This window comes from Anolis sagrei, chromosome 5 (genome assembly GCF_037176765.1).
Source record: "Anolis sagrei isolate rAnoSag1 chromosome 5, rAnoSag1.mat, whole genome shotgun sequence".
Lineage (NCBI taxonomy): Eukaryota > Metazoa > Chordata > Lepidosauria > Squamata > Dactyloidae > Anolis > Anolis sagrei.
The window spans coordinates 198048535-198064778 of record NC_090025.1 but is presented as its reverse complement, the minus strand read 5'-3'; the positions used below and the strand labels follow the sequence as shown (position 1 = coordinate 198064778).

At 43.1% G+C, this 16244-nt stretch overlaps 1 protein-coding gene across 1 annotated transcript in view; it reads right to left on the bottom strand.

Annotated features, from left to right (window-relative positions):
* LMF2 (lipase maturation factor 2) overlaps positions 1 to 16244 on the bottom strand; it is a 50357-nt gene that overhangs the window by 14762 nt on the left and 19351 nt on the right. Inside the window, exons 3-7 of the mRNA XM_060776338.2 lie at positions 9112 to 9140; positions 6106 to 6302; positions 5381 to 5559; positions 3644 to 3782; positions 2111 to 2245 (exon numbers count right to left, since the gene is read on the bottom strand). Of these exons, the coding sequence (XP_060632321.2) occupies positions 2111 to 2245; positions 3644 to 3782; positions 5381 to 5559; positions 6106 to 6302; positions 9112 to 9140 (679 nt within the window). The remainder of the gene's footprint in view (positions 1 to 2110; positions 2246 to 3643; positions 3783 to 5380; positions 5560 to 6105; positions 6303 to 9111; positions 9141 to 16244) is intronic.

Below are 16244 nucleotides of genomic sequence, written 5' to 3'. Positions count from 1 at the left end.
GCTCTCGGTCCCGCCATCTTCACAGGTGCGTCCGGTGGGGACGAGAGACAGGGCCTTTTCTGTGGTGGCCCGTCGACTATGAAATTCTCTCTCAAATGAAATTAGGTCTGCCCCCTCCCTCCTGACCTTTAGGAAGCTAGTGAAAACCTGGCTGTGCAACAAAGCTTCTGCAGAATAATGTCTGAGACTGGCAATTGACTAATGGTACTGATCACAATATATGGACTGGACATACGGACTGAGTTGGACACAATTTTATCCAGGCGAACGGCTTTTATGTAATTTTATGTAATGTAATTGGTAACTTAATGTTGTGTATTATGTTTTAGATTTTCAGTGTTAGCATTGAGTCTTTGCTGTTAGCTGGTCTGAGTCCCTCTGTAGAGGTAGAGAAGATCAGGATATTAAAGTTTTAAATAAATAATAAATAAATAATAAATAAATGTAAGTTAAGCATCAGAAAGCAAGTCTCAATTGTCCAAGTGGACAATTTTGAATTTTGGATGCTATGGGAATTCTGGATACCCAACCTCCATTATATTTACTTACTTAGGTGACCCCTCAGAGTCCAAGGATGATGGCCCTCCAAGCACAGTGTCTAGGGGGAGGGTCCATGGCTGACTGCTGAGCTCTATTCTTGATCCACATCTTCTCCCGAAGTGAGTACATCAATTTCCAGGTGGAAGGTGGTCACGGTCAGCTTGATGCACTTTCCTCTTGGCACATTTCTCCCTTTTGCTCTCCATTCACGCCTCTTCGAATTCTGCAGCACTGCTGGTCACAGCTGACCTCCAGTTAGAGTGCTCAAGAGCCAGGGCTTCCCAGTTCTCAGAGCCCCTGCCATAGTTTTTAAGATGAGCTTTAAGCCCATCTTTAAATCTCTTTTCCTGTCCACCAACATTCCATTTTCCATTCTTGACTTGAGAGGAGAGTAACTGTTTTGGGAGATGGTGATCTTTGGGCATTCGGACAATGTGGCCAGTCTAGCGGAGTTGATGGTGGAGAAGCATCGCTTCAGTGCTGGTGGTCTTTGCTTCTTCCAGCACGCTGACGTTTGTCTGCCTATCTTCCCAAGAGATTTGAAGGATTTTCTGGAGGCAGCGCTGATGGAATCATTCCAGGAGTTGCATGTGACGTCTGTATTTATTATCTATTTATTTACAGTATTTCTATACCACTTTTCTCACCCCTAGGGAGACTCAAAGCGGTAGATAGTTCACGTTTTGCAGGCATATAGCTGGGTTGGGAGGACAACAGCGTTATAAACAAGCATCTTGGTCTCCCTACGGATGTCTCAATCCTCAAACACTCTCTGATTCCTTTGAGAAAATGCTGCACTCGCAGAGCTCAGGCGGTGTTGTATTTCAGTGTCAATGTTGACTTTTGTGGTTTTCTCGATGTTCTATGAGAGGCCGAGCTTCTTGTAAGCTTCTACTAGTGGCTTGAAAGTCTTCTTCGTAATGAACACAGCCTACGTTATCATCGGCATATTGGAATTCTATAAGAAGTTGTTGTAACCTTGGTTTTGGCTTTCAGTCTGCTGAGGTTAAATAGCTTGCCATTGGTCCGATAGATGATTTCCACTCCATTATAAGGCAGCATTTGTATTTTTATGGATTTTAACTGTCAATTTTTAATACTGTTTATATTTAATTCTGTTTTAATGTTTGCACATCCGTATATTTTAAATAGTATGCTAATGCTTTTATGCTAAGTCACTTTGAGCCTCCTTTGGGAGGATTAAAACAGGATATAAACAAATATGATCAAGGTATTTGAAGGCTCCATGCATCCACGTCAGTTTGTCTGCACCTATATGCAAATACAGGTATTGCAAAACCTGAAAGATTATTCTAGATCCAAGCAACACTCAACCTGTTTCCATTACTTGATTTACAACGTGGTCATTTCATATTCAGAAGTAAAATTAAAAAGCAGCATGCAAGTGGAGATGATGACCAAGACAACATCATAGTCCATTGGAATTTACAGTTCTCTACATGCAAGGGCTAGGCTTGTGTGGAAAGTGGCTATTGCAAGGCTTTTGAAGGCTGCAGTTTGTTGACTGTCCACTATGTCCAGCACCTGCTCCCTCTGTGGCCGTACTTACCGGTCTTGGATTCGAGGGCCTTCTTCTCCCAGTTGACCTCCAGCCCAAAGTAGAGCCTGGTCCAGTAGAGCAGGAGGCCGTAGGCACCCAGTTCGGCCAGAAAGGATAGGATTGACGCCAGGCTCCGGGGTCCGGCTGTAGAAAAAGGAAGGTGACTTGAAGGCACATGGAAACAACACATTGACAGTCATGTTTACACAGCGTCAGGAGAGAATGCCTCTCTAGAACATGGCCATACAGCCTGAAAAAAACCTACAAAACCCATGTTTATACACTTTAGATCAGGCATGGGGAGACTTGAGCCCTCCTCCAGGTGTTTTGGACCAACTCCCACAATTCCTAACACCCTCAGGCCCTTTCCTTTCCCCCCTCAGCTGCTTAAGCTTAAGTTTGCTCATGGTTCCTTTTTTGCAACACAGTAAATCAGTTTAACAACAAACTGGAGGTTAAAATATCCCCTTAAAAGAGTTGGAATGTGTCCAGAGGAGGGCGACTAAAATGATCAAGGGTTTGGAGAACAAACCCTATGAGGAGCAGCTTAAAGAGCTGGGCATGTTTAGCCTGAAGAAGAGAAGGATGAGAGGAGACATGATAGCCATGTATAAATATGTCAGAGGAAGGCTTCAAACTACAGGAAAGGAGAGTCCATCTGAACATGAGGAAGAACTTCCTGACTGTGAGAGCTGTTCAGCAGTGGAACTCTCTGCCCCGGAGTGTGGTGGAGGCTCCTTCTTTGGAAGCTTTTAAACAGAGGCTGGATGGCCATCTGTCGGGGGGTGCTTTGAATGCAATATTCCTGCTTCTTGGCAGAATGCGGCCCAGGAGGTCTCTTCCAACTCTATGATTCTATATATAATGTAATGTAACACACACACACACATATATATACACAACATTTATATGCCGCCTTTCTCCCCCAAAGGGGACTCAGAGCGGCTTACAAGATATATATACATACATACAATATATTATTAGCATAGTACAATATCAGTATTAAATATTACTATATTATACTATACCATTATATTGTATATATTTATATATATTATATTGTGTGTGTGTGTATAATATATATATATATATATATATATATATATATATATATATATATATATAAGTTTCATGTAGCTTTCACTGTATAAACAATTATTACAACTCAATCAACACACTGTGCAAATTATAAAAATTATTAGCAGTACTCCACTTCTATAAGTATTAAACCTCTCTGGAGGTTTTTAAACAGAGGCTGCTTTAATTGTGCATTCCTGCCTAGCTGAGGGGGTGGACTACATGCCCTTTGGGGGTCTCTTCAAACCCTAATGAAGTACAGACTACTTCAGATTTCAATAGTCTCCTTCTCTGGGGGTTTTTGAACTGAGGCTGGATGGCTGTCTGTTGGGAGGGTTTTGTCTGTATTTTCCAGCCTGGCAGAAGGGGGTCAGACTTGATGCCCTCTAGGGGTACCCTTCTCTGGTGGCCTCCCACCCATCTCCCAACCCAGCCTGGCCCTACAGAGCTTGCTGGGTCACTCACTGCTGGCCACCTTCTTCCGTCCTTGGCCCAGCCAGAGTCCCAGGTGTTCGTCGTCCAGCAGGGAGAAGCACAGCACGACGGTCAAGAGGTTGAAGAAGTTGTAGTTCCCCGTGAGGGTGATCAGGACTTGCAGGAGTATCTGGAAAAATAGAGCAACATTATATTACATATCAATATCTGGATGCCTAAGGATCACAGCACAGATGTTAGCACACAGGTTTCCCCTTTCTTCTCTCTGTTTCATGGCGGATGCATATGAGCAAGGTGTTGTAGTCCAACCTTTGATCATGCCTGCACCTGATCTCACTGGGGATCCTGAGTCTGCAAGCCAGCGGGAGAGCCAGCAAGAGATTTCAAGCTCTGAACTTGAGCGGTCTCTGTCTGAAGGCCACATCCCAGCCAGTTTACCAGCTGTTAGGATTTCTGGGAGTTGAAGGCCAAAAATATCTGGGGACCCCAGGCTGAGAACCACTGTTCTAGAACGTGGCCATACAGCCCGAAAAACCTACAACAACCCAATGATTCTGGCCAAGAAAGCCTTCGACGCCTTCAAATCACTTGCCAACCTATAGCAACCTCATGAATCTCAAAGGGTTTTCTTGGAAGTGGGAGACTCCAAATTTCCTTCCTCTGAAATACACCCTCCAGCACCCAGAATTTGATGACAGTCTCCCATTCAAGTCCAAACCAGGACTGAGCCTATTTAACTTCCAAGACATTCATAGAATCAAAGAGTTGGAAGAGACCTCATGGGCCATCCAGCCCAACCCCATTCTGCCAAGAAGCAGGAATATTGCATTCAAATCACCCCTGACAGATGGCCATCCAGCCTGTTTAAAAGCTTCCAAAGAAGGAGCCTCCACCACACTCCGGGGCAGAGAGTTCCACTGCTGAACGGCTCTCACAGTCAGGAAGTTCTTCCTCATGTTCAGGTGGAATCTCCTTTCTTGTAGTTTGAAGCCATTGTTCCATTGCGTCCTAGTCTCCAAGGAAGAAGAAAACAAGCTTGCTCCCTCCTCCTTGTGGCTTCCTAATTGCCATTAGATACTCTATTCACTTACTGCCTCACTGCTTACCAGGATTCCCAAAGCAACACCGAAGAACACAAACCACAAATCCCTTAAATACAGATTAAAACTAACTATTTAACTGCTAATTAGAACTTCAGTAGTCTGTGGTGGAATAGGGGCATGCAGTATGGTTACTTATGGTCCTCTAGCTTGATCAACGACTTAAATCAAGAAATAGTTTTCTAAGATCTACAGAGACACTTGCTGGAACACCTCAGCAAGCAAGAGTCCAAAAGTGGCAGGTTCAAATCCATGGCTGATACCCAAAGAGAGACTCCCCCCTGGGCACAGAGAAGACTGGGCAACTTGGAAGGTGCTGAACAGACTGCGCTCTGGCACCACGAGATGCAGAGCCAACCTTCAGAAATGGGGCCACAAAGTGGAATCCACGACATGCGAGTGGGGAGAAGAGCAAACCACTGACCACCTGCTGCAATGCAACCTGAGCTCTGCCACATGCACCAGGGAGGACCTCCTTGCAGCAACACCAGAGGCACTCCAAGTGGCCAGATACTGGTCAAAGGACATTTAATCAACTACCAAGCTTGCAAACTTTGTGTCTGTCTGTCTGTCTGTCTGTTTAAAAAAGCAATGCAACTGTTTGGTCTATCCCTGACACGATAAATAAATAAATAGCTTGATCTGCAGGAGAAAACTGGGCAAATACCTGGCTGTAGAAGGCGAAGAGGCGCAGGCGGCGAAGTGGCACAAAGAAGAGGGGCGGAATGGCAATCTCAATCACGTAAGTGCCCACCACACTGAACTTCTGGAACCAGACAGGGAGCTGGTGGAAGAACCAAGCGGCCGGAGTGGGAATGCACTGGGTCTCATAGTGGTAGGTCAAAGCTGAGGGGAAATAGGAAGGGAAAAGTTGCAGAAAATGGCACAGCACCCCAGTATATGTTCCTGTATCAGACAGGCTCTTCAAACAATTTATTTATTTATTTTGCATATTTGTATCCCGTCCTTCTCACCCCTGGAGGGGAGTCAGGGCAGCTTCACAACAGGCATTCATTCAATGCCAAAGAAACACAGATATCTATACCCAATAACAAAAGTAAACTATATGGAAGGATGTCCCTCATGCAGGAAAGAAAGGTTTTGCAGTCTAATACACCTTTTCCATGTTTTCATGATGGAACCAATTAGGAAATGACATTTATAACCCACAAACAAAAATTGCATTACATAGTGTTATCCAAAACCATAACTCACAAAATACCCAAAGGACTTGAATTTGAGAATCAGCATCCTAAGCCATAACTCACAATTCTGCACCTGCAAAGCTTTGCCTCCCTGTCTGCTGAGAGTTGCAGTCCAGCCATACCTGGAGGCCCACTCCTCTCATGTGAAGCCAATATTATCCCGGCTTGAGCTGCCAGGAGGACTCACCGGTGAGGCCCCACCAGGTGGGGCAGCGGCTGGTCAGCTTGACCACTCCGGAGGCGAACATAAGGCGGAAGAGCAGCCAGCGGACCAGCCAGAAGGTCACTCCATCGTGGGGTCTCCAGGCCGTGGAGCGCCACTTGAGCAGGTGCAGTGGGGCCACCAGCACCCCCAGGAAGCCCACCTCCAGCAGAAGGCTGTCCCTGGAAGGACAGAAGGGAACGGGGTCAAAATGCAACCGCCCTGAGGTCTACTTCTTATTAGATTACTAGCTCTCCCCTGCCATGCGTTGCTGTGGCCCACATGGCTGTTCTGTGTGGGAGGTTTGGCCTTATTCTGTTGTTGGTGGGTGATTGTAGGTGAACTATAAATCCCAGCAACTACAACTCCCAAATGCCAAGGTCCATTTTCCCCAAACTCCACCAGTTTTCACATATTGGCATATTGTGTATTTGTGCCAAATTTGGTCCAGATCCATCATTGTTTGAGTCCACAGTGATCTATGGATATAGGTGAACTACAACTCCAAAACCAAAGGACACTGCCCACCAAACCCTTCCAGTATTTTCTGTTGGTCATGGGAGAACTGTGTGTCAAGTTTGGTTCAATTCCATCGTTGGTGGGGTTCAGAATGCTCTTTGGTTGTAGGTGAACTATAAATCCCAGCAACTACAACTCCCAAATGACAAAATCAATTTTTTTGAGTGAAGGACATACATTGGGTTGTTAGGTGCCTTGTGTCCAAATTTGGTGTCAATTCATCCAGTGGTTTTTGAGTTATGTTAATCCCACAAACGAACATTACATTTTTATTTATATAGATCTATTATTATCATTATTACCATCAGAAGAGTATGAATACCATTGGAATACTGTTACTGCTGTTGGAATCATATTATTACTACAGGAATGCAATCGCTGAACCCATAACTACTACTGGAACAAGCACAGTTGGAATATTATCAGGGGAACTGTTATTGTTTGAACTGTTACTATTGTTGAAGCTATTGTTGCTGGAACTATTATCACTGGATTAATATTGCTACTGTTGGAAGTACTACTGCTGTTGGAATTATATTTATTTATTTATTATTTACTATATTTGTACTATATTCTCAGCCCTCAGGGCGATTTACAGAGGCAACGATTCGATACCCAAGACCATCATAAAACATTTAACACATTAATACATAGTATAAATAATAATAATAATAATAATAAAACTTTATTTATACCCTGTCACCATCTCCTTAAGGGATTCGGAGCGGCTTACATGAGGCTAAGCCCAACAACATATCAATAGGTTGCAGATTCTGTTTCAGAAGAAACCACCACAGGAGTGTTCCTTGCCTAAGAAAACCCTATGAAATCTGTAGGGTCACTATGAGTAGACAGGTGACTTCAGGGCAAATGCACAAGATCAATCGATTGATCTATCTCTCTATCCATTCATCTATTCAAAATAATAATAATAATAATAATAATAATAATAATAATAACAACAATAATAATAATTCTTTATTAAACCCTGCTTTTCTCCTGAAACAGGACCCAAAGCGACTATCAAGTTATCCACCCATTCATCTATTTAACCATCTATTCATCAATCTATGCATCCATCCATTAATCCATCTATTCATCCATCCACCCATCTATCCATCTGTTCATGCATCCATCCATCCTTCCATTTATTCATCCATCCATCTATCTATTCATGCACCCATCCATCTATTGATCCATCCATCCATCTATTCATCCATCCATCTATTCATCCATAATAATAATAATAATAATAATAATAATAATAATAACTTTATTTATATCCCGCCACCATCTCCCCAATGGATTCGGAGCGGCTTACATAAGGCCGAGCCCAGCAACACATCAATAAAAACAAAAAGCAATAAACAATAACAATAAATACAATACAATTAATATAAATCACATATAAACAATAACCAATAAACAATAACACACAAGGATATAAAAAACTATGGCCGGGCCAAATGTAATAGTTTAAAATTTATTTTTAAAATCAAACAAAAGAAATAAAAACACAAGCCATTTGCGTCTCCTAATTAAAAACATGATCCATCTCGTCATCCGGTCGTTCCAAGTTTCTATGTTTTTTACACTGCATTTTCAAACGCTTGCTCGAACAGCCAGGTCTTGACTCTTTTCCGGAATGTTAAGAGGGAGGGGGCAATCTAATGTCTCTAAGAAGGGAGTTTCATAGCCGAGGGGCCACCACTGAGAAGGCCCTGTCTCTTGTCCCCGTCAAACGTATTTGTAACGCAGGCGGGATTGAGAGCAGGGCCTCCCTGGACGATCTTAAAGTCTTAGCATGTTCGTAAGGTGAGATGTGTTTGGATAGGTAAGTTGGGCCAGAACCGTTTATATTGATACTATTGGAACTATATTACTACCCTTGTTACTACCCATGAAACTATTCCCATTGGAACTATATTAGTACTTTTGGATCTATTGCTACTGTTAGGACTATTACGCTATGTAACAAAATTTGAAAAAAAAATGTGTTCCTGATTTAGAAGTGTTATTTCCTGTTTAATTGTGTGGTCCTTACTTTGAAAGAAGTTGCTCTATATAATAAAATAATAAAACTTTATTTATATACCGCTCCATCTCTCCGAGATGTATCCCACCTTGAGGAGAGGCAGGTAAGAAATAAGCCATTGTTGTTATTATTATTATTATTATTATTATTATTATTATTATTTGAAACACCACAAGATGAGTCCACAGCAGACACTCTGCTGGCTGTTGTATTGGATCACACGTCGGACACTTCCCAAGTGTCTAGGGCTATGTGGTGTATTGGCAAAAAATGCGTACAGATCCCAGTAGGGCGGCCTTCTTCAGCTGGCAGATTGTTGTTATTATATTATAATCATCATTATTATTAGGCATGCAGCCCACAAAGCAAAGATAAATTTATTCTGTCTCATAAAGCAGACATGACTTGAAAGCTTGGAACAGCTGAAGGTTACTTACCACTGGAAATACAGGAATACCTGCCCCACCTACAATGGGAGGAAAGAATAAAGCATATTAAAAGGGGATCTCCAGGAAACAAGTCGCAGAACAGAGTTTAAGACAGTCGTTAGGTCATCCGTTTTAGTAGGATGCAAATCCTATGAGTCTAATCTTTTCCAATCTTAGGATTAATTACTTTATATACTCAAGTATAAGCCAATTTTTCATCCCTTTTTGTAGGCTGAAAAAGTCTGCCTCGGCTTATACTCGAGTCAAGGTTATTTATTATTTTACTCTGTTATTGTTATCATTTTACATTTATTATTTTACTCTATTATTACTGTTATTACATTTCCCTTATTTTACTCTATTATTATTATTATTATTATTATTATTATTATTATTATTATAACATTTATGATTTTCCTCTCTTATTTATTATTATTATGAGTCGCCTTCGGGCTGATATGGACAGGATACAAATGTTGTAAATAAATAAAATAAATAATTGGAAGGATACTTAAGCACATTTACATCAAAGAAGCTTAGAATAACGGTTTAATCAGAGTTGGACAGTCTTATCTTAACTTTCAGTTTTATGTAAATATTTAAAAACATTTAACCTACTAATTCTCAATTAATGTAATTTTATTGGTATCTATTTTTATTCTGAAATTTACCCGTAGCTGCTGCATTTCTCACCCTCGGCTTATACTCGAGTCAATCAGTTTTCCCAGTTTTTTGTCGGAAAATTGGGTGCCTTGGCTTATATTTGGGTCGGCTTATACTCAAGTATATACGGTAATTCTGCCTTTGAGTCTAGGGCAGTGTTTCTTAACCTGGGGGTCGGGACTCGGGGGGGGGGGGGAGGGCACAAGGAGACTTCAAAGGGGTCGCCAAAGACCACCAGAAAACACATATTCCTGATGGTCTTAGGAATCCCTTTGGCAGAGAAGGCTGAAGAGCTCTCCACCTGTCCTTCTCTTCCTTTATGGAAACAGAGGGCAAATCCTCGCACAAAAAGCCCTCCTCCGCTGTGATTGGCCGGCCTCTCAGTCAAGGAGAGGGCTGAGACTCCAAGCGAGGAGGGGAAAACAGGTGTGCTCTCCCCTAAATCACTGCCAATTCGTCCCAAATCCCTCCAGTACTGTCTGTTGGTCATGGGGGTTCTGTGTGGGAAGTTTGGCCCAATTCTATCGTTGGTGGGGTTCAAGGGGCTCTTGAATTCTAGGTGAACTATAAATCTCAGCGACTACAACTCCCAAATGTCAAGGTCTATTTCCCCCAAACTCCATCAGTGTTCACATTTGAGGAATATTGAATTTTCGTGCCAAGTTTGGTCCAGATCCATCATTGTTTGAGTCCACAGTGCTCTCTGGATGTAGGTGAACTACAAATCCAAAACTCAAGGTCAACGCCCACCAAACCCTTCCAGTATTTTCTGTTGGTCATGGGAGTTCTGTGTGCCGTGTTTGGTTCGATTCCATCGTTGGTGGAGCTCAGAATGCTCTTTGATTGTAGGTTAACTATAATTCCCAACAACTACAATTCCCAAATGACAAAATCAACCCCACCCCAATTCCGCCATATCAAGTATTTGTATTGTTGCAACCCAGAGAAGGAAACTGGACCCTCAGACAACAATCCACCGCACTTGGCATCAGGAAAACAATCCTTTTTTACTGATGAAATATGAATACAAAATAGAAGAAATGTGCAAAGGTAAAAAGTCACAGTAAAAATCAGGAACAAGAAATGTCCACAAACAAGATTATGAAATCCACAGCAAAACTGCTGAATCCTGGAACCTGTAAGCAATCCATTAACCATACTTGGAACAACTAGAAAACCTCTGAGGAACAAGGCCGCTTGAATCAGGAGACCTGGAAAAGCTGGCACATGAATCTGGAACAATGCCTGGTCTGATGCTGCATTCAGGCCAGGCATATTTAAGGCCGAAAAATCTATTGCGAGACACGCCTTAAGATTTTGTTTGCATTTCTTTCAATCTGGCTGACCTATGTAAACTTTGTGCTTCACCCCGGCTGTGCCAAATCTGCCCCCACCAATCCTCATTAGGGAGACCAGGTGTCAGATTCTCTGGAGGACTAAGACTGGGAGGAAAAGGGAGTGAAACGTCTCCGCTTGGCTCGGAATGCATGTTCTCATGGGAATTCTGACTTTCACTTTCCAAGGCTGTAGGATTTTCACAGGATTTCAAGCCATCATCATCTAAATTGGCCTCAGAATTCACATTGACATCTACATTGGCATCAGGAAATACAATCAGAGAATCAGGTTCAGGTTCACACACAGGCTGAACCCCAACATGTGCCAAATTTGGTCCAGTGAATGAAAATACATCCTGCATATTAGATATTTAGATTACGATTCACAACAGTAGCAAAATTACAATTATGAAGTAGCAATGAAAATAATTTTATGGTTGAGGGTCACCACAACATGAATAACTGTATTAGGAGGTTATGGCATTAGGAAGGTTGAGAAACACTGGTCTGGGAGAGCCTAGAGAGGTTTTGAAGCAGAGTCTGGATGGCTGTCTTTTGGTAGGGCTTGGATTGTGCTGTCCTGCCCGGCAGAAGGGGGCTGGACTGTGTGGCCTTTGGGGTCCCTTCCAATCATTAAATGAAACATAGTTCTTCTTGATATCGTGGTGGGAAGTCATTTAGGACTTTGAAGGTCAAGAGCAGCACCTTGAATTGAGCTTGGAAGCAAGCAATGCAACTCTTGGGTCTCCAAAATGCACACCTGACACCGGTCTTCCTGCCGCATTATGAACAAACTGCTGCATCTGAACACTCTTCAAGGAGAGCACATGACAGCACCTTTCCTCTCCTTCCTTCCTGCAACACTTCATGAAGACCCACTGCCTGGGCCTGGAGCCAGCCGGATTGCTATGCGATCCACTCCAAGCCCCAGGGATCCATTCAGCCTTGCTCCAGTGTCTAGATCAGGGGTCCTCAAACTTTTTTTTTATGTTTATTGCTTGAGTTATTTATTGATGTATTGTTTGTTGTTGTTTATTGATGTATGGGGTCTCGGCCTCTTGTACGCCACACTGAGTCATTCGGGAGATGGTAGTGGGTTATAAATAAAGGTTTATTATTATTATAATATTATTTTTAAACAGAGGGTCAGGTCACAATCCCTCAAACTGTTGGAGGGCCGGATTATAATTTGAAAAAAAAATTCATGAATGAATTGCTATGCACACTGCACATATCTCATTAGTGCAAAAAACACTTTAAAACAATACAATAATTAAAATGAAGAACAATTTTAAGAAATATAAACTTATTAGTATTTTAATGGCAAGTGTGGGCCTGCTTTTGGCTGATGAGATAGAATTATTGTTGTTGTGTGCTTTCAAGTCATTTCAGACTTAGGTTAACCCTGAGCGAGGGTAAATGACTTGGAGGGCCGTATCAGGCCCCCGGGCCATAGTTTGAGGACCCCTCGTCTAGATGTCAGAATATGTTGAGGTATATTGTGTGTTTTGAATGTAATTCTTGTATTGCCAATATGGATGCCACTTAGAATGTAATGCTATGCTGAAATGTTTATGCTGAGGCTGTGATTGAGTGACCTTAAGATAAGCTCGCTGCTGCTGCTGAGAAAATTTAGGGAGTTAACCGTTTGGAGCAGCAGAGCTAAGCAGCTGCAAAGAACTGTTTTGACTTTCAGTTTTCTGTGTTGTTCCTGTGTGTCGCTCACTGTAGATGGATGTGTTTTAGATGTGCTTAGAAAACTGAGTTGGCCTCTGACCTCCTTCTTGTTAGCTATTCTCACACTCCTTTCAATTCTGAATTCCAAATGGTCAGCTCGATCTAAGGTTCCCGTTTCATCAAGGTCAGTCTGTTCGTTAGTGTTATCCAGTTTGTCTTCCTGCTCATTATCAGGCTGAGAACTGTCCTCCTTCTTTGAGTCAATTTGCACCTGCACCTGGCTAGTTTCAGTATCAACAAGCTCATTTCTTGCTGTGGGAAACTGAACTTCCACACCCTGTCCCTCATTGACTATAACAGACATTTTGAACCAGATTGTGAACCTGAATCCCATCATCCTCATCAGAGGTACTCTGTGGTTCCAGCTGAGTCACAACAATTTGTGTCTGTATTGCAGTATACAGCTACAAAACTATGGCATGTATTGTGTACAATACAAGTGTGTTGTATTGTCATCATCATAGGCCATCATCGTGGCTGAGTATGATTGCCTTCCAAGCGTATGTACACATACACACAAGGGAAAGAACAAGTAAAGCAAATTTGAAACTAAAATATAAAACAGCTGTGGAACTCTTGCAGCCGTGGACTAGATGACCCTTGGGGAGCTATTCCAAGTCTAACTGACAACCATATCTATGCAAAAAGAAGCCAGAGGTTTGCTCAAAAGGGGGAGTCATCCAGCCAAGTATTAAAATACTCTTAACAAAACAAAACGATCTCAGGATGGCTTTAAAATAACCTTACAAAGAGGAACCCTATGTAAATTTCTGGGCATCCTGCCCCCAAAAGCCCTTGTCAAAGGTTCTCTCGTTCACGGCCATGAATTGGAGCGTGTTCAGAAAGAGAGAGAGGAAAGAATCAATATTCGACAGAGGCAGACGGAGAAGCACTAGTTTGTCTATGGGAAAAGAATCCCCCAAAGAGAGGTGACCATTTTGTTTAGTGGATGGAATTCGGCAAGGCAGGCCTGAGAAATCCTTGTAACTCTGGCTTGGCCTTAAAAGGGAAGGAAAGGGAATCAAGGGCAGGCAGAAGGCTAATAATATGACTCCAGAGAGGGAAACCCTTTTGTAGTCTCCTTTTCTCCTTCTCTAACTTTAAACAAAACCCAATCTTCTGCATAGAGTTTTTGCAGTCATTTGCAAAAACAAATTTCAGTATTGCAGTGATCCCAAAAAGCCCAAGTTTGGGAACATTTTTGGATGACTTTTATTTATTTATTTATTTATTTACTAGCTGTGCCCTGCCACGCGTTGCTCTGGCCTATAGTAAAACTTATCAAAGTTGAGGTAGATATCTGGACTATTATGAAAGAGAGGTCCCTACCTATTCCTTCCCCCTTTTCCTCCCCCTTTCTCTCCTTTCTTCCTTCTCTACCTCTTTCTTTCTTTCTTTCCTTCTTTCACAACTTGGTTTCATCCTTCTCTCTTTCCTTCATTCCCTCCCCCTTTCTTCCTTTGCCTTTCTTCCCTCCCTGTTTGCTTCCTTCTTTCACTTTTTATTTCCTTTTATTTCACCACCACCATAACAATAACAATAATGCAATGCATTGCCTCCGGGACCTGACACCTCTCCCATTCCCCCTAAAAGGGTCTCAGAGGAACAATAGCATCATCATAATAATAGAAATAACAACCTTTACCCGCCACGTGTTGCTGTGGCCAATCTTCCCTCTTTCTCTCCTTCTTTCCCTCCCTCCCTCCCTCCCTCCCTCCCCCCTCCCTCCCTCCCTCCCTCCCTCCCTCCCTCCCTTCCTTCCTTCCCATCTTTCCTTCTCCTCTTCTTTCTCTATCTCTTTCCTTCCTTCCCCCTTTTTCTTTCTCTTCTGCTGTCTCTCTTTTCTTTTCTTCCATCTTTCCTTTTCTTTCCTTTTCTTCTTCCTCTAACTTTCCTTCCTTCCCCCTTTTTCTTTACCTCCCTTTCTCTTTCTTCCTTCTTTCCTTCCTTCCTGTCTTTCCTAGATTTTGACAGGGCGGGAAGGGGCGGGGTGGGGTTTGGAGGTGGCCTGAAGTAAAAGGAGGTAAGATTGGGGCAGGGGAGTGATGGAGCGTGGGGTTGCGTGTGTGTGTGCGGCAGCGGGGGGAGTGATGGAGCGTGGGGTTGCGTGTGTGTGTGCGGCGGCGGGGGGAGTGATGGAGCGTGGGGTTGCGTGTGTGTGTGCGGCAGCGGGGGGAGTGATGGAGCGTGGGGTTGCGTGTGTGTGTGCGGCGGTGGGGGGAGTGATGGAGCGCTGGGTTGCGTGTGTGTGTGTGGCGGCGGGGGGAGTGGGGTTGCATGTGTGTATGCGGCAGGGGGTGTGTGTGTGCGGGAAGCGGTGCGGCGGGGCTTGGAGTGGGCATGGTTTCCGCAGAGGGAACGTTGGCCGGAAGGCCATGTGCGCACACCAGGGAACTTGCGGCTGGGCGCCAATGCGCATGCTCAGTTGTTTTGCCGTTTTGTGAGTGTGTTGTTGTGTTGTTTTTCATTTTGAGTAGATATGTTTGTACCTTGTGGTTTGTGTTATGGGTATGGGAATTTTGGTTAAGTTTCGTTGGGGTTTTTTTGAGTTTTGTTCTTTTGCCGTTTTGTTAGTGTGTTGCTGTGTTGTTTTTCATTTTGAGTAGATATGTTTGTACCTTGTGGGTTGTGTTATGGGCACGGGGATTTTGGTTACGTTTCGTTGGGGTTTTTTTTTAGTTTTGTTGTTTTGCCGTTTTGTGAGTGTGTTGTTGTGTTGTTTTTCATTTTGAGTAGATAAGTTTGTACCTTGTGGGTTGTGTTATGGGCATGGGAATTTTGGTTAAGTTTCGTTGGGGGGTTTTTGAGTTTTGTTTCCTCGTTGGATGCCCCTAACAAATTTATATATATAGATTTGTTTGTTAGACTTGTATACCGCCACTCCCAATTTGGCTCGGAGCGGTTTACAGCAGTAGATTAAAACAATACAACCAACTTTAAAATACAATAAAAACGAGAACCAACGTAGTCGAGATATTCATCCATCGAAAGCTTGTCAGAAAAGAAACGTCTTACAGGTTTTCCAAAAAGCAAGTAGCTCTTGGATGGTTCGGGTTTCAACTGGCAAGGCATTCCGTAAATAAGGGGCCACAATCGAGAAGGCCCTCTGCCTAGTAGAGGACAGAGGATAAGAGCGGATGTTGGGGACTTCAAGCAAATTTTGGTCCTTGGACCGAAGTAATCTCTGGGGTTGGTAGGGGGATAAGTGGGCCCTCAGGTACGCCGGCCCCAGACCATATAAGGCCTTAAAGGTTAGTGCCAGCACCTTGAAAGTAATCCGGTACTCAATCGGAAGCCAGTGCAGCTGTTGGAGAATTGGGGTGATATGACACCTGGCCGGCACCCCGGCAAGAAGACGAGCCGCCGCATTTTGCACCAGCTTCAGTTTCCGGATCACTGACAAAG